This window comes from Crocuta crocuta, unplaced genomic scaffold, assembly GCF_008692635.1.
Source record: "Crocuta crocuta isolate KB4526 unplaced genomic scaffold, BGI_CrCroc_1.0 scaffold78, whole genome shotgun sequence".
Taxonomy (NCBI): domain Eukaryota; kingdom Metazoa; phylum Chordata; class Mammalia; order Carnivora; family Hyaenidae; genus Crocuta; species Crocuta crocuta.
The window spans coordinates 3957429-3984342 of NW_027532617.1; the positions used below are offsets into that span (position 1 = coordinate 3957429).

The 26914-nt window shown below is 40.0% G+C and overlaps 1 protein-coding gene across 3 annotated transcripts; it reads right to left on the bottom strand.

Annotated features, from left to right (window-relative positions):
- Nucleotides 1-12409: 12409 nt before the first annotated feature.
- LOC144245188 (large ribosomal subunit protein eL30-like) lies at nt 12410-25444 on the bottom strand. 3 transcript variants are annotated; one of them, XM_077780620.1, is made up of 4 exons: nt 25192-25444; nt 14158-14315; nt 13118-13191; nt 12410-12744 (listed from the first exon to the last, which is right to left on the bottom strand). In XM_077780620.1, exons 2-4 carry the CDS (start codon nt 14185-14187, stop codon nt 12573-12575), a joined length of 276 nt encoding a protein of 91 aa, XP_077636746.1. In that variant the 5' UTR covers nt 14188-14315; nt 25192-25444; the 3' UTR covers nt 12410-12572. The 3 variants fall into 3 exon arrangements, with proteins under 3 accessions (XP_077636746.1, XP_077636747.1, XP_077636745.1); XM_077780621.1 differs by lacking the exon at nt 14158-14315; XM_077780619.1 differs by lacking the exons at nt 12410-12744; nt 13118-13191; nt 14158-14315 and adding an exon at nt 24024-24474.
- Between the last annotated feature and the right edge of the window lie 1470 nt (nt 25445-26914).

Genomic DNA, 26914 nt, shown 5'->3' on the forward strand with positions numbered 1-26914 from the left:
GATAATACACATACCTGATATGGGCATTGTCTTCTGAATGTAACTATCAGTTTTCGTGTTTGAACCTGGAACATGTTCATCTTGTAAATGCTGATTGTAGATTTCAAATACATCTCTAATAGGTTCTACCTTGTCATTACTTTCCGGTTCTTGTATCCTCCAAATGCCATACTCAAAGAATTAAATGAAAACTGACAGCAAATGATTTTGTGGACAAGAGAGTGGCTGTCTTCTTAGCTCCATGGTTGAAAGACATTTTCATTTTTAGACGTATAACTACCTGTTAGAATGCTCAAATAATGTTTAATTCTGTGTCTTCTTTCCATCACTTGTGTGCAGATCTGCTTTCCTCATTTTCCTATTTAAAGAAAGAGCCTATTGAGATATAATTCACATACCATCAGATTCACTCAAAGTGTACAATTCAATGTTCTACATTATATTCATAGGTTTGTGTGACCATCATCGATCCAATATTAGACCATTTTTATCCCCCTAGAAGAAGCTCCATATCCATCAGTAGTTAATCCCAGCCTCCAACCCCCAGTCCCTTCACCAGCCCTAAGCAGCTGCCAATCTATGTTCTCTCCTATGGATTTGCATTTTCTTGGTATTTTCTGTAAAGGGAGTCTTTTTTTTAAATATTTTTATTTATTTCTAGGAGAGAGAGAGAAAGAGACAGCGTGAGCAGGGGAGGGTCAAAGAGAGAGAGGGAGATACAGACTCTGAAATAGTCTCCAGGCTCTGAGCTGACAGTCAGCACAGAGCCCGACACGGGGCTCGAACCCATGAACCGCGAGATCATGACCTAAGCAAAAGTCGGACGCTTAACCGACTAAGCCACCCAGGCGCCCCTGTAAAGGGAGTCTTAATGTATGCGGTCTTTTGTGACTGGCTTCCTTCACTTAGCATAATGTTTTCAAGATTCATGGATGTTGTGGTATATCAGTACTTCACTCCATTTTTTAAGGAGATTTTTTTTAAATGCTTTTTATTTCTTTGGAGAGCGAGCTGGATCAGGGGAGGGGCAGAGAGAGAGGGAGACAAGAGAATCCCAAGCAGCAGGTGCCCCACATGCGGGGCTCAGTGAGAGGCTCAATGGGGTTTTTGACTCGTATTCATACCTGTCTCCTTTGACATCTCTTTATGATTTTGCCTTTCCCAAATTCAGGAATAGTAAAATTGTTAAGATGTCTTTTTGCCTGAACTCTGGACTTCCTTTAATATAAACCAATTAGTGCAGGAGCTTCTGTAGATTAACAAAATCCCTGACCATCTTGATTCATTTGTCTTTCTAGGGTACTTCTCAAATGAACAATTTTGTTTATATCAAAAATTTCCCTAAAGGCTACTTGTAATTCCAAATGGCCTTTGGTAATTTTGTCATTGGAAAAGGCATGTGTAAAAGTGAGAAAATAGAGGTCAGAGTTCTGCCAAGAGGTAGGCCAAGTGTTTTGCAGATGAATCCTAAGACAGTGAGGCCGACTTAGATTCAAAGAGAAAGTATTCCTTGTGTGAATCTGTGAGGTCATTTATCCATAGCCTCCTAGCTGGTGGAATACTAAGAGAATATCTTTCCCAAAACCAAGTTTTCACACACAGACAAGACTAAAGAACATTTGTATATGGCCTTCATTGAAAAGGGAAAAATTTTTAAAGTTTGCCTAAATGCTGCCATCTTATTAAGACCTTGTGAAGTCATCAGTCCTTGGAAGGGAAGTTTGGAGAACAGATTTAATGGGTCTTTTATTTAATTTAAAGTGTTTATTTTTGAGAGACAGACAGAGACAAATAGTGACTGGAAGAGGGGCAGAGAGAGGGAAACACAGAATCTGAAGCAGGCTCCAGGCTCTGAGCTGTCTGCCCAGAGCCCCATGCAGGGTGGGCTTGAACCCAGATACTGGGAGATCATGACCTGAGCTGATCATGATGCTGAACTGACTGAGCCACCAGGTGCTCCAGATTTAATGGTTCTTTAGCTGTGTGTGTGTGTGTGTGTGTGTGTGTGTGTGTGTGTGTGCGCGCGCGCGCGTGCGCGCGCTCCATTTAGGGACATGCAGCAGTACTGTAGACAGTAGACAGGCAACTGGCAAGATGGCTAATGGTAAATCAAAGATTTGTCAGACTTTCACCAATGAAAATGATTAAGTAATCAGCTAGCCAAAGAGTCCCAGGGGAATTTCTTCCAAGGACAAAACCCAAAAACCCAACACTGAAGAACTCAATGAAAACATTGGAATTCAATTTCAGTACAAGTTTGACTCTCAGCAAGTGGAAGTTAAGGGGATTTCAGACGTGTACACTACTATCCAGTAGAGGGTCCACACCATGATAGCAAGCATCTCAGTGCACCTATACCTCTTAGGGTCTACAGTATAAAGACCGGTAGGAATAAACTCTTATTCAAACAAAGTTAGGTTTATTAGGGTGCTGTGGCAAGAGAGAAGGCACACTAAGGGAACAGCAGGGCTTCTCAAATGGGAAAAAATAGGAAGGGCTTGTGGTAGCTGGAGTTAGTATTGGATTATCATGACAGGGACACATTGTTAAAAATAGTGATCTTTAGGGTACTATATGAAAGTGAGAAATCACTAAGTTCTACACCTGAAACTAATATACTGTATGTTAACTAACTGGACTTCAAATAAAAATTTGGAGGGGGAAAAACAAAAGCAATCAGGGGTATTTAGAGCACATGAACCCAGGTATGGTTAATTTTATACCACTTTGTTTGAGGTCTTACCCCAGAATATATAGATCTGTATGAGTTTAGATGGTTTGTTTTGCATGTTAAAGTGTGGTACAGTTTATCTCTTTTGAGAATCACATAGATATGTTTTGCAGGTCGGAGCTTCTGTTTCAGTTCTCAGTACTCCATCATTTAACAAGAAAATATCCATCATTTAACAAGACAACATTTCTGGGATGCCTGGGTGGTTCAGTCAGTTAAGCTTCCGAATCTTGGTTTCAGCTCAGATCATGATCTCCCAGTTCTTGACTTCGAGCCCTGCACGGGGGCTTCACGCTGACAGTGTGGCACCTGCTTGGGATTCTCTCTTCTTCTCTCTGCCCTCGCCCTCTCACTCTTTGTGTCTTTCTCTCAAAATAAATAAGTAAAAACTTAAGAAAATATTTTAAAAGCACATTTCTAAACTAATGTGTAGAATGCATAAGTTAGAGTGGTAGTCTTTTAGCATATTTTGTTGGACATTATTTTAGTCTTATCTTGGTTTTTTAGTTGTATCTTAATAATGCATCAGGTCATGGAATTATGAACATTTGTTGATGATCTTTGAGGATATCTCCTTTGGTTTCATTACATGCCCATTTCCCTGTATAGATTCTATTTTGCTGAACTGAGATTGGTTTTGTTATTGAAGCTGGTTCATATTGCTTACAGGCTTTTTCCTATGATCATTACAAACGTTGTCAGGTATGAAATCTAGACTAAAAGCATGTGAAATTGGGTGGGCTTATACACTCATCTACTTGATCTCTGGCCTCCCTTAATGGAAATTGAGAGAAGGAACTTTATTCAATGGTGGCTATGTTTAAGGTATGGGCGCGAGTGCAAGTACGGAGCTCCTTACTTCTCCGCCATCTTGCCCCTCCACTATGGTGGCTATGTTTAAAGAGGTTTAAAATACTGGCAGAATTGTAGTGTCTGCTGTTTGCCCATTTTTGTATGGCTTAAAAGATCCTTTCATCATTTAAATATTGACATCAGCTTAATCTCTTTATTTAAAAATTTTTAAAAATGTTTATTTATTTATTTTTTTTAAAAAAATGTTTATTTATTTTTGAGACAGAGAGAGAGAGACAGTGTAAGAGTTGAGGAGGGGTGAAGAAAGAGGGAAGCACAGAATCCAAAACAGGCTCCAGGCTTTGGGCTGTCAGTGCAGTGCCCGACATGGGGCTCGAACCCTCGAATGTGAGATCATGACCTGAGCTGAAGTCTGGTGCGAAACTGACTGACCACCCAGGTGCCCTCAACTTAATCTCTTTAATGAGTCTTGGGGGAAACCACAGAATGTTATTATTCTCCTTTACAACTGTGTATTGCATCCTTTCTTGCTCAGCATTAAAAGGAAATAAAAAATTAACCTCACTAAAAACGTAGTTTCGTGAAAGTATAGTGCGATAATATTTTGCACTACACTGTAGCCTGTCGAGTTAGATGTTCTCAGGCAATTTCTACTTAACCTGATTATGTTGGCATTTTTAATATCTCAGTCCCTTTGTACCATTCCTTTTCTAGTACCTTCTTTCACCTCACCAACTGAATTTTGAATGAGTCCAATATATGTGCCTTTTTTTTAAGACCAGTGAATGTTGCCTAAGAAAACCCTTTAACCACAATCTCTAATTTACAGTTTTAATAAACTCTTTTATCATATTCACCACACCCATTATTTTATCCTCTGGTTGCTCTTAAGATTATCCCGTGGTCTTTTGTTTTCAGCAGTTTGAAAATTATTTGCCTACGTGGTTTTTGAGTTCTTAAAAATATCCTCCTTAATGTTTTCTGAGCTTCTTGGGTCTGCAATTTGATGTCATAATTAATTTTGGAAACTTTTTGGTCTTTATTGTCTTCTAATTTCTTCTAGTTTTTTAAAATCCATCTATAACTCTGGGTGTGTTAGACCACTGCTTTTGTCCCACATCTCTTTTCTGTTTGTTTCTTTACCAGTGTTTATTTATTTATTTGAAAACATATTTGAGCAGAGGGAGGGGCCGAGAGAGAGGAGAGAGAGAACCCCAAGGAGTTCTCTGCGCTGATGGGAATGCTATCAGTATTCATGAACCTTGAGATCATTAGCTGGGCCAAAATCAAGAGTGGGATGCTTAACCGACTGAGCCACCCCCAGGAGCCCCTATTTGTTTTGATATTTTTAGCTCTTTGTATTACAGTTTGGTTATTTTCAAGAGACTTCTGTTCAAGCTCAATAAATTTCTCCTTGACTGTGTGAAATCTACTGATAAGCTGGTGAGGACATTCTTCATTTCTATTACTGAATTTTTAGTTTCTAGTATTTTCATTCCATTCTTATAGTTTCCATCTCTCTGCTGAAATTATCTATCTGATCTTGCATGTAGTCCATCTCTTCTGTTGGAGACTTTAACATATTAATCATACTAATTTTTCATTCCCTGTCACTTCCAAAATATGTGTCATAGATGACTCTCGTTCTGATGATTACTTTGTCTCTTAGGAATGTATTGTTTTTTTCTTGACAGTTTGTATTCTTTGTCTTTTTTTTTTTTTAATTGAAAGACAGACATCTTCTGTAGGATTCGACACTGAGATAAAATACCCTGTGCCTGGAAATAGGCACGCCTGTCCTACCAGGCCTGTACTGTAGGGTTGGTGGTTGGGCTATGTGTGAGATTACTGTCAGTGTACCACAGGCTCCCAGGCCATACTGTGTGTTTTGAGTAGGAGTAGTTTCCCAGAGGTTTACTTTGTAATGCTCCTCCATTCTCACATTTCGATTTTCTGTTGGTCTTACTTACTGCTAGATGCTTGTGAACCGGCAGTGAGGTTTGGTGGTTGAAGTAGAGATGTTCTTTGTTCTAAGTAAGGCTCAGTCGTAGGCAGTCACCATGATCCTGGGTCTTGGGGATCTAGGTTTTTAGTGCTCCTGCCTCCACAAGCATAGTTCTGAGCCCAACATATTTTTCTGCCTCTCTACCTGAGATAGATTTTTTCCCCCTCCTGTTCTCTTCTCTGTTCTGCAGTGGGTTTTCATAAGAGCCCTAAGAGTGACAGTTTTGTCTGCCACGAATTAAGGCTTTGGTTCCCTCACAGATAGGAGTGGAGAGTCCTAGCATGCACTTGTCTTCCTATAGCAAGGGCTTCTGTACACTCTCCCAAGTTTTGCACAATAAAGAGAGTTTCCCAGTATTTTCTAAATCTTTTAAAATGCGACCGCCCATTGTGCTTCATGGAAAAAAAGCTCCTAACAGTGTTTAGACTCCCTGGGTTTTCAGCTCCAGAGGCTTCACTCTTTCTAACCAGTCAACTTAGCTGAACTTTTATCCTTGTTCGACTTTCTTTAGATAAGCATAGGATTTCTCTTTCTTCCCTACCCCATGCAATCAATGGTTGTGCTAAGTACTATCATGTCTTCCTTAGTTCTTAAATGTGTGCATTTCTTTTTAAAAAGTTATTTTTTCATATTTTTTATTGTCAAAAGAGAGAGACAGAGAGAAAGAGACATAGCACAGGCAGGAGAGGGGCAGAGAGAGAGACACACAGAACCAAAGCAGCCCCTAGGCTCTGAGCCGTCAGCCCAAGAGCCTGATGTGGGGCTCGAACTCATGAACCATGAGAACATGACCTGAGCCAAAGTTGTATGCTTAAACGACTGAGTCACCCAGGTGCTGCAAATGTGTTTACTTCTTCATTTTTGCATCTTCAGTGCATTTGAGGCCAGTGCTTCTACAAACCTACTGTACCCACAGATTAGCTGAGGACCTTATAAATGTGGATTCTGATTGAGTAGATCTGGGTTGGGTCTGCACTTGCAAGCTTCCAGGTGATGCTGTCATTGCACTGCCGCTGCAGTGCCATTGGCATCATTTTGAATAGGAAGTGTTTAGTCCTACCTTGAAAGAGTCTTTTATTTTTTTTTCTTTTATACTATATTGTCAAGTTGGTTTCCATATAACACTTATTGCTCATCCCAACAGGTGCCCTTCTCCATGCCCCTCACCCCCTGCCTGTCTCCCCCACCCACATCAGCTCTCAGTTTTTTCTCAGCATTCAAGAGTCTCTCATGGTTTGCCTCTCTCCCTCTCCCCCACTATTTTCCCCCTTCTTCTCCCCCACGGTCCTCTGTTAGGTTCCTTCTAATCCTCCTATACATGCAAACATGTTGTTTGTCCTCTGCCTGACTTATTTCGCTCAGCATCACACCCTCAAGTTCCATCCACGTTGCTACACGTGGCCAGATTCCATTCTTTCTTATTGCCATGTACTATTACATCGTATAGATAAACCACATCTTCTTGATCCATTTGTCCATTAATGAAACTAAATAGATTTGATAAAGCTAAAAGAGAGAGAACATTACAGACAGTAATTGGGAGCCACAGTAAATTGACCTCTGTGTAGCAACAGTGAAAGCAAGACGACAAAGGAAAAATCCCTTCAAAATTCTGAGCATAAATTATTTCCTGTCTCAAGTTCAATATCCTGTCAAAATTCCTATGAGGTAAAGGAGAGAATAGATATTTTCAGACCTGACAAATCTCCAAAAAATTACCTCCTGTGTACCTTATTCTCAGGAAGTCACTGGAGGTGCTCCTCCCAATCAAAACCAATAAAGACAAAGACAGGAGATTCAAGGACAGGATATTCAACTAAAGGGAATGATAGAGAATTTGAAAGGTGATGGCAAAAAGAAGTCCCAGACATATGCTGACAGCTATCAATCCAGGGAGCCTCTGGAGGGATTTGCTTTTTCCGGGGGAAGAAATGTAATAGATTACTATTTGATATTGTCGACATGAAAACTTATACAGAGCGGTGTTTAATGAAGCTAGGTGGATGGTTGATGACTTAGCCCTAAGTCAGATATTCAAACTAAAACTGAAACAGAGGCCATTATTTAGGCCAATAGAAATCAAATTGTACAATAAAGTGACTAGCACAAAACAATACATACATGAATGTTTCGTTCCGTATGGCTGCTGTAAGAAATTGCCACAAAGTTGGTGGCTTCAAAGAACACACATTCTTTTACTGTTCTAGAGGTGAGAGGTCTGGCACAAGTTTAACCTGGCCGCACACAAAATGTTCATAGGGGCAAGATCCTCTCAGAAGCAGTAGGGTAGAATGCCCTTCTTGCCTTTTTCAGATTTTAGAGCTGCAGTCCTTGGCTTCTACCTCTCTTCTTCCATCTTCAAAGTCAACAATGTAGCATCCTCCATCAGTCCTGAAAATGCTGCCTTCTCTATGCCAAATACCACTCTGCCTTCCTCTTATTAGGATATTTTTGATCCCATTTAGGGTCCACCGGGGTAATCCAGAATAATTTCCCCATCTCAATAGCCTTAACTTGATAGTATCTGTAAAGTCTCTTTATTTTTTTAATATTTATTTATTTTGAGAGAGAGCCAGAGCACACGTGTGCAGGGGACAGGGGCCGAGGAAGAGAGGGAATCCCAAGCCTGCTTTACCCCGAGTGCAGAGACCAGCTGGCTCTTTACAATCGTGAGACCATGCTCTGAGCCAAAATCAAGAGTTGGCTCTTTAACTGTCTCAGCCTCCCAGGTGCCCCTAATGTCTCTTTTTCCATATAAAGTAACATTCTTCATAGGTCCCGGGCATTAGGACCTGACTCTTTTGGGAGGGCATTATTCAGCCTACTATACTATCTTCATAAAAACTCCAAATGTGGATTAAATAAAAATTGTTATTAACTACATTAAGAAGTTGAGAGAAGAGGAAGAGGAGGTATGACAGCTAAAACATAGTCTTCAAACATAGTCAATACATATCAAAATGAATGAATCAAAAGAGAACAACAATTGTGTATTAGAATTATAAGGTAAATACAAGAAGAAATACCTAAAAATGTGGTACTGGTTTCTGTGGAATAGAACATGAGTAGAAAACTACTGTTTTTTCTTAAAAGTCTTTGTACCCGGCTTGACTTTTTAAATGATGTGCCTGTATTATTTTGTTAAAACATTTTAACATTTATTTATATTTGAGACAGAGAGAGAAAGAGACAGAGCATGAGTGGGGGAGGGACAGAGACAGACACACAGAATGGGATGTAGGCTCCTAGCTCTGAGCTGTCAGCACAAAGCCCAAAGCAGGACTCGAACTCATAAACTGTGAGATCATGACCTGAGCAGAAGTCGGAGGATAAACCGACTGAGCCACCTAGGGCCCTCAGATGTGCCTATATCATTTTAATAATAAAATCTAATTTTATAAAAGTGAAAACAATACGGAATTGGATTAATCTCAATATTCCTTACATTGAATATTCCATGAATTTGAGGTCTCTGTAACAGTATTGTTTTGAATCACCACCATTACAGCTTCTGAACTTTTTGATACCTAAAACAAACACTATCAGGAAACCATCAACAACAATCATACTGGTATCAGAACTTCAGCTCAGAACAAGACATCTTGGTGATTTGAAACTTTCCAAGTGATAGATAGTTTTCTTTTGAAGGGAGAACTGAGTGGCTCTCCCATGACTTATCACCTATAGCAGATTGCAGAAATATCACAAGTTCTTCCTCTGCCTGTGTCCATGACCTTGCAATGTGATTGCAGATTCTCACATCAAGAGACAGAGTCTATTTCTTCACCCTCCCGGACTTTTTACCTGATTTTTGGAAAGAATGTAGAAGCGATAGGCCAGCTCCAAGCCAAGCCTCAAAACTATTTCCCGGGTCTGTTCTAGTTCTTGCCAATCTACCACAGGAACAAGCCAAGGCTAGCTTCTTACTGGGTAAAGAAAGACACCAGCCCCCCTGGCTCAGCCAACTAGTCAAACCCTAGGAACAGAGCTACCAAGCTGATCTACAGCTGCTCAGACACATGAGTGAACGCAGTCAAGACCAGAAGAACCATGAGCCAAGCTCAGCCCAACCAGAATCATGAGTTACATAAGTTTGAAATGTTTTGTTACGCAGGAAAAGCTAACTTCATGTAGTTCCTTCACATTTTGTGATGACATTTATGTATTAATTTTCCTTCGCTGTAACAATCACTGGTAGTTATCTATATAACATCCATTTTCCTCCCCTCCTCCACGCTAATACAACCCTTTTTTTCAGGAAGCCCTTCCTCTTCCATGAGGCTCAGAGCCTCAGAGGAAGACCCTGCTTCATCAAACCGACAATTTCTCATTCCCTTTGCAATGACGGGTTTCGGATCAGTCCTATACCCCAATTCTGGCCAATGAAACCTGAAAGGAGTCGTCTGGGGGTACTGGGAACCGTTTCTTGGTCATAACAAAGTTACATAAGGAGATGACCACTTTTTCCGTGTGTACACTGACATAACTGAAAGTGAGACCTGAAGTGGTAGCAACCATTTTGAAACGTCAAACAACGGGACCCAAAAAAAGTTTTAAACAAAATTTTAGCAGTTTAAAATTTACATCCAATAAAAAATCAGATAATGGTCAATACTCACCATCACCGAGTTTCTGACAACCTGCAATGTAATGCTATTAAACGCAAATACACACTCCCTCAACTCACTGCAGGAAATAGAACAGAAATCACCCAACTTGTTAAATTTCACATCAGGGGTGCCTGGGTGGCTCAGTCGTTAAGCGTTTGGCTTCGGCTCAGGTCATGATCTCACCGTTCGAGGGTTCGAGCCCCGCGTCGGGCTCTGTGCTGAGAGCTGGCTCAGAGCCTGGAGCCTGCTTTGGATTCTGTGTCTCCCTCTCTCTCTGACCCTCCCCTGCACACACTCTCTGTCTGTCTCTCTCAGAAATGAATAAAAAAACAGTAAAAAAATTTTCACACCAGCCTGGGATAACTGAAGCAAAGAAAGTGAAACGAGTCTGCTTTCATTAAATAAAGTCTTGTTCTGCATCAGAAAATAGCCACAAAACAGCAAGAATCATTTTCGAAATCCACCCGTTCAATACGCAATGATAGTCTTTTTTTTTTAAATTTTTTAATGTTTTATTTATTTCTAGGAGAGAGAGAGAGAGACAGCGTGAGCAGGGGAGGGTCAGAGAGAGAGAGAGTCACAGACTCTGAAGCAGGCTCCAGGCTCTGAGCTGGCAGTCAGCACCAAGCGCGATGTGGGGCTCGAACCCACAAACTGCGAGATCATGACCTAAGAGAAAGTCGGACGCTTAACCGACTAAGCCACCCAGGCGCCCCAATACTAAATGATAGTCTTTTTCTTCCCAATAGGGGAAACCCACTGCTGAGAAATGAATGTAGGGGAAGTTAGAGATTTTATAGTGTTAGAGCTATATTTTATGGTTCAAGAGACCATCTAGCACTTTTCCTTTTAAAGTAAGCTCTACATTCAATGTGGGATTTGAACTCACCACCCTGAGTTCAAGAGTTCATGCTCGACCGACTGAGCCAGTCAGAAGCCCTTAATGTGGGTCTTGCTCCCAATGTTCTCAGTGAAAGCCATCTAGACTCATTTCCCATACATCACTGTGTTCAGATGGTAGGTTGAGATGACTATTAAGTTGTGCAATCAACTTAGTAAGTCACAATCACATACCAAAAAATAAATAAATAAAGGCATAGAAAATGTCAGAATACATCATACACCGTAAGTGTATAGTTTTAGGAACCTTTAAAAAATGTTTATTTTAGAGGGGGAATGAGAGGGGAGAGGGTCCCAAAAGGGGCTCTGTGCTGACAGCAGCTAGCCAATACAGGATTTGAACTCTCAAACGATGATATCCTGAACCGAGGCAAAATCAGATGCTACACTGACTGAGCCACCCAGGCGCGCTGGAACATCTTTTTAAATTTTTATTTATTTTGAGAGAGAGAGGTGGGGAGGGGCAGCGAGGGAGAGAGAATCCCAAGCAGGCTCCACCCTATCAGCACAGAGCTCAAGGCGGGCTCCATCCCCTGAACCATGAGATCATGACCTGAGCCAAAATCAAGAGTTGGAAGCCCAGTTGACTAAGCCACCCTGCCGCCCCTTAAAAAGAAACTTGAAAATCATTTAATTTAAATCCAGCCCCTTTCCAGTTCTGTAGGATAATAAACCTAAGTCACATCCCAATCCTTTCCTAGCCAGTTTTATTCCCTTCTTTTATCCCCAAGACTCCATCATGTCTCATGTCTGCAACAGCAACCATCTTTTTTTTTCGTGTTCATTTAATTATTCTGAGAGAAAATGTGTGTCTGAGCAGTGGAGGGGCANGTAGTATCTCCACTTATTACAAACGGTCTAGCTACAAAGCAAATAGCAGTAGTTTTTACTATGGTAGACAGTTTAATGAAATCATCGTTATTCCTTTCAACTCTAAATTTTAAATTTAATTATTATAAATTACTAAAGATGAAATACGAAGACGTAGGTAATATAATTTCCAGTAAAAATGAATCATGTATTTAGGGTTTAGTGTCTATTAAGGAGTATTCCGGCTGCTTCACTTGTGGCTAATCATTTGATCTTTAATAACCCTACGAAGTAGGTATCCTTACCCCTGTTTCACACAAGAGGAAATTGAGGGAGATGTTAAGTTACTTAGCCCAGGTCAAAGGCTTCTAGCTTTCGAACTTAAAATTCAGTTTACTTCTAGAACTTACCCATAATTACTACATTATATAGCTTTCTTCAGCTTAAAAGAACTACAAAAGTCATCATTACAAAAAAGGGCCTACTTTTATTACTTTCAACAGTTCTTTTTATAACAATGAAAATAAACTAACACACAGCTTTACACAAATAAATTTTTATTGCAAGCAATAGAGTCTGAGCAGGAGACAGCAAAAAGAATATAAACAATGTAAACATCACTACATTCAGCTCAGCCTGACTGAATGCTGAAAGACAACTTTAAATGCTCTATACGGCTTTGCTAGCAAGTTACATTCATCTGTTATACATAGAAAACACGCTCTAACTTTGATGAGGACAAAGTATCGTATCGAAGTCGGTCCCAGCGCCAAATACTGGCATCATCACAAACAGCTATAAGAATACTGCTATCCCTGCTACAAGTGTTTTGTCGAATAGCAGCACCACATTCATCATGAGTCAGTGTTGTACATCTAGGGGAAAACAAGACAACAGGTTAAATGCCATTCACAGAAAATGTTGTCAGTATCTAACTTCAACCAGTGAATTAAGAAACAAATAGATGTTGCAAGCCCTAGGGGAAGCAGTGAAAACATCACTAAGAGTTCAATCTCAATTTTCATAAAGTTTGGGGACAATTTCAATTAAAAGAAAAAAGTTACTTGTCACCGAGCGTACTCATGACACCAGTCAGTATGATAAAAGATAAAGGCTCTAAAATAACTGAGCTCTTTAAGTGTTAAAAATGATTTAAGACTGATACCTAAAGTATCTATTACTTCCTCTCTATTGGCATAACAGTTGTGAAAAGGGTCGGAATTATCAATAACATTTCTAAATACTTACTTGGCTTTATGAGGATCTTCCACTGCTGAATCCCAAACATAAAGTTTGCCAACCTGATTGTCCAATGCAAGCATCTGTATAAACATATGTTTTAAAATATCAGGTTATTAAAATAGGTTATAAAGCATTCAAGCATTCCTAAGACATATTCATATTGCAAAAACACCTCAGCTCCAGCTCATGGCCATGCTTATAGCTATTTGTTTGCATCTTAAATTTCTGATTTGTAAGTGGGGATAAGAGCAACTAATAACTCACAGAAGTACCCTGAGTAAAACAAAAGGTAGTCTGCAAATTATGAAGGATTTTATTGCTTTTTATTTTATTAAAAAAAATTCTTTTTAACGTTTGTTATTGAGAGACAGAACAGAAGCATGGGAAGGACAGAGAGAGAGGGAGACCCAGAATCCGAAGCCGGCTCCAGGCTCTGAGCAGTCAGCACCGAGCCCAATGTGGGGCTGCGGGGCTCAAACTCAAAGCGCGAGGCCATGACGTGAGCTGAAGTCCGAAGCTCAACCGACTGAGTCACCTATGCGTCACTCTGAAGGATGTTATAAGTAACATTCTTAGGATGTACTCTTTATTCTGCCTTAAAGAGTTGTAGAAAAATTACAGATAGCTCCTCCAAAGCTTTCTTAGAAAATAAGTTCCCAAGTAATTTAGGACTACAAAATCCTAACACCAATCTCTTTAAACTTTTAGATACTTTGCCCCTCTGCTGATTTTTCACTAAGGTGTTCTACAAGAAAGCTGCTTAAAAAGGTTAACACTCTAATCGCCAAAACATTCGAACTTAGTAACATGTTACAGAAAGTAAACACCTCACTTCCATGATTGACACCTGTCAACTGCATTCATAATAAGCACTGCAGATGGTGTGTAAAGCCACGAAGGTAGAATAAATAATAGCAAAAGCCAAAACAATCAATACAGAACACTGAGGTAGATAGATTCTTAGAGGAATCCGAACGTGGATGCACAACAGAAAAGTGAAATTAAGATGCTGTTAAGGAATTTGTAACGTAAAAATATATTGCTACCTTTTGCCAGAAATCCTTGGAAAACCTCATGTACCAAAAGTCACACTGGCGGTAATCGAATCACCCGAGCATAGTCACATTAGACTCACTGGGTTTCATGTTGTCTATATGTCTTCCATTCTGCCAGATTTCTAGGAACAGTGGCATTTTTCACAAGACTTTAAAAGAGAGAAATGAGAAGAAAATAAAAAAGATGTGTTAAGTACAGAACTGAATTTTAAATATACTTTTTAAAAAAAGACTTTTTCTTCTCTACTATCTTTTTCAAACTGACAAAACCTGGTCAAGCATCTACTAAATACAGTGCTACGCATTCATTTATATTTGGAGTCACTGCCCACACTTGAGAACAAGTCATATTATCAACCGAAGTTAACACTATCCAAAAGCATTATATTATCTGGGATATTCATTTTGAAGTCACAATTTCTCTTCCAAAACAAATTCGGCTCTAGATAATCTGGCATCCAGAGGCTTGAGCGTTTTACAGCAAAGGTAAAATTACAAACCTGTATACAAATAGACGGCCCTTCAGTGTGTCCCCTGCTTAGAGATCAGATTGTACGAAAAGGCAAGTAAATGCAGTGGTTTAACATCAAGACATTGATATGGGCAGAGGACTGAAGCAGAGTAAGTTACACCTTCCCNAGGTGGGAGATGGGCATGGAGGAGGGCATTGTGGGGATGAGCACTGGGTGTTATATGGAAACCAACTTGACAATAAACTATGGGTAAAAAAACAAAAACAAAAACAAAAACAAAAGGAGGTAAAAAGAATTTGACAAGCCTAACAGATGACGACACTTGAAAATCACATAGAGAGCTTTTTGAAATGACAAATTCCCAATTCCTTGTGCCAGAGTTAGAATTTCCAGGAGTTCTCTAGGAACCTATTTTTACAACGTTCACCCCCTGATTCTGATGCAGAAATAGAGATAAGACCACCAGTGTACTTCAGTCAGGTCAGCTTCCAGAAACCTAAACTGCAGAAATCCTTTCCTATTGTCTGATTAATTTCTAAGAATAGACATTGTAGCATTGGTGGCTTTTTAGCTTTACTTCCAAAATGATGTATTAAATGTATTTTCCCTATTTATCCTCACTCTAGCTTGGAAAATTAAATATCAAATACAAAGCACACATAAGACTTTGAAAGGTACAGAAGAGGCAGACAGGTTAGGAACCTGGGGACATGAAGGACATTGAGTCCCTTGGTTTTCTTTGGTCTCATTTACACACCCCAGGCTGGATACTGGCGAAGGCAACAACTGCCGAGTAAGAGCGGGTTAAGGCCAACAAACCCCAACAAAAGCTGTTCCCTCTACCAACAGAACCAGGAAGATAGCTACAGAGCAAGAGAGAACATTGTCAGTCTACTCCAGCCAAACATCCCAGGAAAAAAAAAAAGGAAAACCTGGGTGTACCCTCCTGTGAGCCAGTAAAGGCCCAGTGGGGAGCACTACTCAGGTGGTTAACTATGCACCTCAAGGGCATATCTGACTCTCCCTATCTGTCTGTCCCTCATCATAATGAGGTAACTCCCCCCTCTCCATCTGGGGTGGTTATCAGAGGAGGCCCAGCAGAAATTCGCAGGTTTACCCTCAGCCCAAACCCTAGGGGCAGTGGAGACCACTTGGGCAACCGTACGGACACATTCTCCTTTGGACTTGCCCCACCACCTGCCAATCATGAAGCAGTGCTCCCTTTCCCCAGCTGAAAATTAACCAGAGGAAACCTGCTCCAAAAGATATAAATAAAGCAAGACCCAGAGTCTTGTATAATAGTCAAAATCTCCAGATCTCAATAAAAAATTCACTTGTCCTACCAAGAAGCTAAGAAAATCTCAATTTTAAGGCTACAAGACAATAAATGCCAACACTGAGATGACACAGACATTGCAACTACCTAACAAGGATTCTAAAGCAGCAGGATACAAATGCTTCCATGAGCAATTACAAACACACTGAGAACATGAAAGTCTGGGCAAAATAAATAAATAAATAAATAAAAAGAATCAAATGGAAGTTTTAGAGCTGAAAAATACCATCACCGAAATAAAAATATCAATGGAAAGGTTCAACAGAAGAGAGATGAACAGAGTCAATCAATTTAAAGTTAAAACATTGTGGGGATGAGCACTAGGTGTAGTTGGAAACCAACTTGACAATAACCTATTTATAAAAAAAAATAAGTTAGAACAGAAACTATCCAATCTAAACAAAAAGAAAACAATCATATTCCCAGGGGCCAAATAAAAGATAGAACATTCATACCATTAGAATTCCAAAAGAAGGGAGGAGGAGAACAGAACCAGAAAAGAATTTGAATAATGGCTGACACGTTTCCAAATCGGGGACAAACTATGTCCTCAAAGGACATAAATCTACTACAGATTCAAGGTGAATAAGCCCCAAAAGATAAACTCAAATCCCTATCATGGCACATCACATTCAAGCTTCTGAAAATTGGAAGAACAAACGAAAAAAATCCTCAAAGCAGTTAAGACAGAGCACCTATGTTAAGGAGAAAAACAATTTGAATGACGTCAGGTATCACTTCAGAAACCACAAGCCCTGGAAAGAGGGAGTACAAGATTTGTCGAAGGTTTAAAGAAAAGAATTGTCAACACAAAATCCTGTAAGGAGCGACTGTACCTTCAGGAATGAAGGAAAAACGAGGACATTCTCAGAGGACGAAAAATGAAGAATTTGTCACAAATAGACCTGCCCTAAAAGAATGGTTACAGGCACTTTTCTAAACAAGAGAAATAACTTAAGAGGAATCTTGGAAAGCTCAGAGCCTGGAGCCTGCTACAGACTCTGTCTCCCCTTTTTCTCTTCCCCTCCTCCGCTAAGCTCTCTCTCTCTCTCTCTCTCTCTCAAAAATAGATAAACATAAATAAAAATTAGAAAACATGATTTAAGCTCCCACACCTAAAGAAATCGGTGGAAGAGCAAATTACACTCATGGGAAACAAGAGGAAGAAGAGATAAAAAAAGTGATGAGTCCCTACCGGATCAACAAAAAAGGAAGACAATGAATGACCAATTTCAGGAATTAAAAAGGGCGATCAGTAGAGACCTTGACGTTATCAACAGGGCAATACGAATACTACCAGCAACTACACACATCAATTTTACTTTAGATACAATGGACCAGTTCCTCAAACAGCACAGATTATCACAACTCACGCAACATGAAATAGTGAATTTGAACAGCTCTTTTAACTATCAGGGAAGTTGAATCTGTTATCCTTAAAATTCTCCCTCAAAATTTCTAGACCCAGATGATTTAACTGGAGAATTCTAACAACATTTGTGAAGAGTTAACATCAATTCTATTTGATTTCTCCCAGAAAATAGGAGGGAAAACTCCCCAATTCATTTTATAAAGCCAAAAGCCAGCGTTATCAATAGGAAAACCAAAGACATTACAAAACACTTCAGACTGGTATCACAGTCTCAAGCACACAAATACAGAAATATGGAACAAACCATCAACTATTAGCAACATATATAAAAAATTACATACTATGACCAAATAAGCTTATTCCAGGGATACAGGACTAGATCAGTATATATAAAAAAAATAAAACCAAATAAACAAACAAAAAACCCCCACAATGATGGTCACCTGACAGCAGGACCTCAGAGCAGAGCCTGCTTGAGATCCTCTCTGCCCCTCCCCCAAACTCAAAGACTTTCTCTTCTCAAAGTAAATAATCTAACCAAAAAAAAAAAAAGAAAGAAAGAAAAAAAGGAAATACAGTGCATTAACAGGCTAAGGAAGAAAAGCGATATAATCATACCCACTGTTACAGACTAATTCAACTTGCATTCATGATAAAACTCTCAAAAAATTAGCAAGGGGGACAGTTCTCAATTTGATAGAGAACATCTCACGATATGCCATGAACGAGTTGCGTCTTGGACAATTCCACATGTCCTTTTTACTTTTCCCTCTGAGGTAAAAAAGGATGTTGGGTGGAATCCTCTCATACATTCCTTTCAATTCTAATTCTGGGAGCTTTTCTTTATTAAAACATTAAAATGTTATTAATGATCTGATATAAATTCTTAACTCTGCTATAATTATGTTCATTGCTTTTTTGCCAAAAAATATTATAAACTATGCTTAAACTTCTTAAGACCAGCATAACTCAGTGTTACTTTCTTTAAACTGTGAACCATGGTTTCTGTTCATTCCAGAGCTCTAGAAAATATACAAACATACATTTAATATTGTACTATCCCTTGGGGTTCTAAAGGGAAATCTGAGAGTTGAACTAATTTTCAGAGGCCACTGAGGTCTCACAAATGTTAGTGCATTGAAATATCTGTCGATGGTTATCAATTTAACTGATAACCTATTATCCTCTGGTTTGATAAGCAGAAAGTAAATGCTAGCGCTTTGTTACAACAAAAAAGTGCCAACCCGTTTAACATATGCTGACTTATGATAGTTATTGTGAAAGTGCCAACAGCCTGATCAGATTCTGAAAAGACAGGTACCGAATTCAAGAAATGAAGCATTTCAGGGGCGCCTGGGTGGCTCAAGTCTGTTCAGTGTCTGACTTGAGCTCTGGTCTGACCTCGGGATTCATCAATTGGAGCTTTCCAGTGGATTCTGTGCTGACAGCTCAGAGGCGGGAGCCTGCTCTGGATTCTGGGCCTCCCTCTTCCTCTGCCCCTCCCCTACCCGGCACTCTGTCTCTCTCTCTCTCAAAAATAAACATTAAAAAAATTAAGAATTTAAGCATTTCAAAATCAGATTTCAATGGAAGCATCTCAACAATAAATTTTTCGCAAAGAAAAAAAAGAGGATCGCCTGGCTGGCTCATAGGCAGAGTATGTATCTCTTGATCTTGGGGGTGTAGGTTCAAGCCCCACATTGGTGGCTATAGAGATTATTTTAAAACAAAAATCTCTATATATGTTAAGAAAACTTCCCACTCATAACCCCATGAAGCAGCTTCCTGCTTTTGAATTTTCTCCATCTAAAAAAGGGATCATCATTTAATGGAATGATTTACATTATCATGAATCAAAGTCAAGAAACCCATTTAAAACATCAAGATTTACTGTCCCGCCTTAAAATTTAGAGTGTTGACAAATAATTCGAGTTACATGATTCAGAAGGGCTCTTTATCCCACAGCAAGTTTAAGCAGCTTAACATTGGTATAATGTAAAAAGCCAAGAATATGCTTACCTAAATAAGTGAAACATTCTCCTAAATTAAGAAGAAAGCACAATTTAAAGGGGACTTTGAAAAAGGAGCCACGAACATAGATTAAAGGCAAAGGGCTTCCATTTTAAATAATAAATTTTATGGGACGTAAATTGTACCTTTTCAAAGTTATTATAACTTCTAAACTTCTTCTAAACTCAATCTTAGGGGATATTATAAAAGTTTTGGGTAAAGTAAAACGCATCATCCATCCAACAGCCTGAAATAACACATCGTTTTAAATACCTCGATTTTTACCTGTTAGTTTTATTTGGGTTATAATCATAAGATTCTTTAACTGCATTCATCATTTTCTTTGAATTGATCCTCCAGAGTTTAGAGAGTGATCCATACCACGGGACATACTCTTTTTTTATGTGTTTTATTTATTTTTGAGAGAGAGAGAGAGAGACAGCGTGAGCAGTGGAGGACCAGAGAGAGAGCGAGACCCAGAATCCAAAGGCAGGCCCCAGGCTCTGAGCTAGCTGTCAGCACAGAGCCTGATGTAGGACTCGAACCCACGAACTGTGAGAAAATGACCTGAGCTGAAGTTGGACGCCTAACCGACTCACCCACCCAGGCGCCCCCATAGGACATATGTTTTCACCCAAAAGATCATAATCCTGTATGTAAAACAAAAAAGCCGATACAAAATTACACAAATCACACTATCCAATTGTCATCTGATGTGCCAGTGTAGTGAAAATTGTATTTCAAGTCACAAACACTGAGAGTTTCAGCTATGTAGCCCATAAATCAGAGCTGTTACTGCTTTCCAGACTTCATTTTAACTGATTTGTCACCACCGCATATATGAGCTTATAGAAGTCAAGAGAGTAAATTGCTTGAATTCAGTTTTATCGATCCAATTATCTTTAAATATTTCTTTTGCTAGGTTGTGAAGGTAAATAGAACGCTGAAGGAAAGTAAGGAATCTATGATGCAAAGACCTGAGTAAGTTTGTTTTGTCTATGAAACGATGAAGTTGACAGCTGTCCGTGAAACTATACAGTGAGTCTTTAAACAACTGAAATGTTGCTTTATCTGTATATCTACATCAAAACACTTCACTTACATTGGTTTTAAGTTCACTCTTAAAGAGAAGAAAAAAGGTCTAAGACAAGGAAATAACATATTTCAAATTTCTCATTTGCTATGTACTAATTGTTAAGACGGCTAACGGATCATCCATTATAACAACCTTATCCACTTTATTTCATAAAACAATGAGGCACAGAGATGCTTTCTAATTGAGCACGTGATTCATAGGTCAATGAAAATCTCACACATGAATCCTTTTAGGAGTGGAACTTCTCCTGTGTTACAGAGAAGAGAAACAGACTCTCCTGCTCTCCTTTGAAGAAATGACAGTAGAAGGGCGCCTGGCTGACTCAGTCGGTTGAACATCTGACTACGACTCAGCTCATGATCTCAGAGTTCATGGGTTCGAACCCTGCATCAGCCTGTGTACTGACAGCTCGGAGCCTGGAGCCTACTTCCGATTCTGTGTCCGTCTCTCTCTGCTGCTCTCCTGCTCATGCTCTGTCTCACTGTCTCTTAAAAATAAATAAATGTTTAAAAAAAATTTTTTAAGTAATAACAGTAGAAAAGCGCCAGGCTGGCTCAGTCGGTAGACTACTGCCAAGCATCACGCTTGGTGCAGATTACTTTAAAATCAGAATGAAAAAGAGAAAGAAAGAGAAAGGAAGGAATGAAGGAGGGAAGGAAGGAAGGACAGTGAAGAGTTGTATTTGTGGAGAAGGATATCTTCCTTACTAATCTAGGTATTTATCTTAATTTAACCTTCGAATTGATCATGAGCACTGTTTTACCAGAGCCTAAGGGCTTTAGGTTTGGTGTGTACTGAATACAGATGTCCGGCTGCTTCTACTTCTAGTTACCTCACTGTCAACAGCAACCAGGCACCCTTAGAGCCAGTAGCTCTCATTTATTATTCTTAAAAAAGGATGGTAGTCATGGCTCTTGACGCAGAGAAGACCAGATGGGAGAGTGCTGTGCAACTTTTAGAAACTCCAAGGGGACGAGGTAGCTGAAGGGTAGGTATGATTCTCGCAAGAGCATACACATGCCAACTCCAGGACTAGTCAGCGCTTCCAATTAACATGCTACCTGCTTTCAAGCTCGGTCCCCTTTCCATCGTTTCACAACATACTGAAGGGTTGGCAAACCACTAACCATAAGCCATAAATGGAACATAAGTAAAGCTAAAATAATCTGAAAATACTGGAATATCATTAAATTGGGTCAACAGATAATACATAAAGATTACATGACCCAAAGAGTTACGTAAAACTCAGTTTAAACATCATAAAACGGTTTCCTAACAACGGATCATATATTTCAACTTCAAATAAAAGATGAAAGTTGACCTCAATTGCTAAGTAGCTTAATGTATTTCTCTAATGCCTGAGAAACAGCAAAACAAAACCTAGCTTGTCAATTTTTGATTGAGCAAGTTCAAGGTATTCTTTCATGAGAATGCAGGTACTGGTATAAAGTGCAAGAGCACAGATGAAACACAAAGAGCCTGACTCGCTTTATTCCTTCATCTTTCAGCGATAAACCTCGTGATACCACAAGCAAACGAAACGAGTGCCTGGCACGCTGTACGAAACACACCTTACGTTTTCTTATATAAGGGTTCCATGGGGATGGTTCAGAGCTCTGTACCTCTGCACATCTGAAAGTCACTGCCCTGCAGCTTTGAACTTGTTGCACGTAGAACTTCATCTCTGTGCCCTTCTACCCTCTAAATATTGCCACCAGAGTGTCTGTTTGGATAGTCCATCATCGTAAAGCAGGATGTAGTACAGTCATGAAAGAAACTAAAATGGACTTTAGTCATCCGTTTCCTCTGACCTTTCAAAACTCTGTGAAGAAGTAAAAACTATAGACATTTGAGATGAAGTTATGCGCAGTGAGGGCTATGTGGAATCCAAGTATGTGGCAACTTAAAATATTTACGTCAGCATATAGACTGAACTAAGCATGAGCTCAAACTTTCAAATCCTTTAAAAGAAATGATTTCTGTGGTCGTAAAATATGTTTAGCCTATTTGCCTCCAATAATTTCTTTTAAATAATATGCTGATTTGATGGAGTCATGCCCCGGACATAAGATCACACTTAGGGATTTGACATAAATAAAGTTTATGTTATGTCATAGAACAAGATGCTAAAGTCTTTCCCTCCAGGGAATCCACATTTAGCAGTTGAAGGGGACTGAGCAGATTCATGAGATTTCTACAGCAAACCCAAACTGGGATTAAAAACTAAACATCCCACAACATACGTTTATAGGATTATCGACCTCTTAGAAATGTAAACTATCATTTGAGTCATCTCCTCCACTAAACATTAGCAACAAAATACACAGCAACATTCACATACAAATGACTGTACAGCTTGAAATCTGGAAATGCCCATCCTGTACATGACTCTTCACCTAACCCATAGGGAACACTACAAAGCGGCAATAAATTATGCACAGCAGTGAAAATTAACATTGCTATACAACATTATTTCTTGATTCCAATTCTGTACGAGGGTTTGTGTGGACCTTTGTTTTGGTTTCTCTTGACTACATACACACGCACTCACAGAGGTGCTGTTTCTATGTTTAACTTTTTTTTTTTCTTCTATGTTTAACTTGTTTTTTTCTATGTTTAACTTTTTAAGGAAGTTCTGGACTGTTTTTTAAGGTGGGTACGTTTTCCGCACTCACCAGCAATGTACGGGGGCTTCAAACGTCTCAACATTGTAGTCAACATGTTGTCTGGTTTTTGGATTATAGTCCTCCTACCAGGTATGATGTGGTCTCACTGTGTTTCGGATCTGTATTTCCCTAATGATAAATATTCCTAGGCAACTTTTCATGCGCTCACTGGACAACTCTGTGTATTCTTTAAAAGAGGTCTATTCAAAACCTTTGACTGCTTTTTAAGGGTTGTCTTTATTATTGAATTGTAAGAGCTCTTTATACAAATTCCTTATTAGATATAAAATTTGAGGGGCGCCTGGGTGGCTCAGTCGGTTAAGTGCCCGACTTCGGCTCAGGTCATGATCTCACGGTTCGTGGGTTCGAGCCCCGTGTCGGGCTCTGTGCTGACAGCTAGCTCAGAGCCTGGAGCCTGCTTCAGACTCTGTGTCTCCCTCTCTCTCTGACCCTCCCCTGCTCACACGCGTTCTCTCTCTCTCTCTCTCTCTCTCTCTCAGAAATACATTTTAAAAACTTAAAAAATATATAAATAAAATACAATTTGGAAAATATTTTCTCATATTCTGTAGGTTATTTTGCACAACGGAGGAAGAGCTGGGTTAAAAAAAAGTTGTGATATTTAGAAACAAGTGTGGCATTATGCCCCAGATCACTTGTAAAGAAATAGCTGGGCCCACCTTTTACTATCAGAGGAAAGTTGTCAGCTCTTCTTAGGTGTCGATTTCTAAACTTAATCCTTATCAGGCCAAAGAAAAATCACACTGAAACATTTTCATGGAAGAGTTTTGACTTGAGGACCTCTGTTAATCTAAGCAGATGGGGGAGGGGAGATTACAAGTTTGATGAGCCTTTATTTTTTGGCAAGCCTTTATTTATTTATTTTTTTTGAAAACAAGCTCTGGCCAGTTTTATTGAAGAAAAGATTTAAGTGATTGACTTTTCACCAGTCTGTTCTGGCATACTTCGAATGATATCAGAATCACCTGGATCAATAATAGCCAGTGTGCACACACTGTAGTACTTCCCACATGCTGTGCCCAATTCAATATTATTGCCACTGTAGTGATGGACATCAGTTTTGGCCCACATGGCATAATATTCTATTTCAGATTTCCTCAAGGCTGGGCAGTTGTTGGCGAGGATGACCAGTTTCGCTTTGCCATGTCTGATCATTTTCAGAGTCTGCTTGTGCCCCAGCACGTACTTCCCACTTTCCATAACGAGCTGGAGCCTAGAGTTGATGGACTCCAGCGCCTTTTTCGTCCTCTTTGCGGCCACCATCTTCCTGCCTTAGGGGCGGGACGGACCCAACCAAAAGCAGCCTCCAAGATGGCCGGGAGAGAGCGACAAGCCTTCACAAAGAAGAAACTTGAGTAGAATAATAACGTAGAAGTAAAAGGAAAAAAGACAATCAAGAACAGAATGCAGAAAGAAGAACGAGCCAGCTCATTTCAGAGAGCTCAGAAACGACTGAGAGGCCTGAATGAACCCCCAAGAAACTTACAATGCCAATAGAGGCATAAAGAGCAAGGGAAGGCTTTCTCTTGATAAGTACGGGAAATATTTCAAAGAGCTTATGCTGGAGAACTTAGCATTTTAAGGAAGTCTATTAGAGGTTTCTTTTCAAAACAAAAACTTTATGTCCACAGGGGAAAACAATTTTCAGATGCATTGTTTCTTACTACATGACTGGTCAGAGGTAAGATGATTTGCAACACTTAGAAATTCTGAAAAATGTCTTAACTTTGGTGTTCTGCCACTGAAAGTAAAAAAGTTTAACAAAGTAATTCAACTGAGGATGGATGATCATAATGCATAAGAAGGGGAACATATAATCTTCAGTAACAATTATTTCGTTTATGTCTGATGTTAACAATGTATTTCACGGTCCTTTTAAGCACTTCTTGGTCTGGGAATGCTAATAAAGCCTAAGATTTCTCTACTCAACCATGGTTTATAAATTCCTTTTAAGTTCTGCCTTTGTTTTTTTAACCTAAGAACTCTGTCCCTGAAAAGAAAAAAAGTCATTCCCAGATAAATAGGACTAAAAAAGTATGTGCTTCTCTTACCTTTGCTTACTGACAGGGGTGGAGCCCATTTAAAAAAGAAACAAGTTTCCCTAGGGAAACAGAAATCCAAGGGTGGGTTTTAAGGACAGCAGGGGTCATGCGGCTGCTCGTTGACAGCGGACCCGCTGCTCTCGCCCTCATCGGAGGTGCCCCTCTGGTCCCTCCTGGAGGTGCCCCTCTGGCACTGGTTGTCGGGCTGGTCATGGTCACGGTGGTCTAGGGGAAGACTGCGGTTGATGTCCTGAGGAGACACAAGGACAAGTGGTCATTAGGAGGCGCTCCCTGAGTCCGTGCTGCGGCCTAGCTTAGAAGCAGTGCCGGAGAACGATGCAGGAGAGAAGGCACATCCCTGCCGCTCATGCAGCTTGGCATGTCCTGCTTCCAAACCTCTGCAATCTCCAGTAAATTTCAGACTTGGTGCCTTCACAACTGTCTGACCCCAGCACTCCTCCCCAGCCACAGCCAGCCAGACCCTCAGAAAAGACAGAGCTTGCCCAAGGCCACACAGCCAGCAAACAGGTGTCTTCAGAGCTTTGCCACGTGGATGTGCCTTTATCTGTCAGGCTCTCAGGGGAAAGACACCATTGACAGGGAGAGCAAGCCATTAACTGCCTGGCTAACAGTTAACCCCCAGCAGACAGTTACGAGTAGACACATAAGGGGGAGCCTGCGTGGCTGAGTCGTGTAAGCCTCAGACTCGGCTCAGGTCATCATCTCACGGTTCGTGGGTTCGAGCCCCACGTCGGGCTCTTTGCTGACTGCCATTCATAGACTGGAGTTCCGTAGTTCAAGGCCCACACTGGGCTCTACACTGACAGTGGGTTCTCTCTTCCTCTCTCTCTGCCCCTCCCCACTCGTGCTCTTTCACTCTCTCAAAATAAATACATGAAAAAAAGGAAAATGCCTTGAAACCCCAGTTCCCCTTTCTCTCCTCTAAGCCCAACAACCGCACTTCTACTTTGCCACATCATCTCTCTTACTCGCGTTGTAACAAAATATGTGTTCTACCCCTGAGAAAGACAGGTAGGAAATGCCCTAACAGAAAATCTTGAATTGGAGTTACAGAACAAGATTTATGATGATGAATTTTAACAGTATGATGAAAATTAGCTGACATGTGGGAATTTAAAGTATTATTTTGGTATATTCAGGATTTAATAGCATAGGACTGTAAAGGTTTTGTCCGTTATGTGTTCACACACTACAATATCACACCGTACATGTGTAAAATATTTTTTAATTGTAATATTTTTCGACTTCTTTGTTTGATCACAAAGCTCCTGTGTCCGCTATGTCAAGGAAGTGTTTCCTTTCCTCATCTTACAAAGAAAAGTTAAGACAACAAGTGGAGCTGCCTTTCCATAGTTAGCATTAATTCTCAAAGCCATGGCTAGGGTCCCTGACCCTAGATTGTCAATTGAGAGCTGGGTAGAGGGAACACAGATATAATACATTTCAGGAACATGTGCTTGCTGGTTCCATAACGGGCATTTCATTTTCCCAGTTGCCAATCTTACACACAACCCCTTGACTCTGCTCTTAAATGGCCATTCTGTCAGCCTTGGATGTGTCCAGATGGAAACTCCCTCTCCGTGTTTCCAGCTGGTTATTTCCAAGGAGAATTCCAACCCTCCCCCACCCCCTGCTTCCCTACCAGCCACAATATGAAAATTAAGCTACCCTACACACAGCCAAGATTAGGGCAAGATGGCGAGCATAGAAC

Coding starts and splice junctions, on each gene's coding strand:
- LOC144245188 (XM_077780619.1), bottom strand. CDS start 24,403: ATGGTGGCCGCAAAGAGGACGAAAAAGGCGCTGGAGTCCATCAACTCT.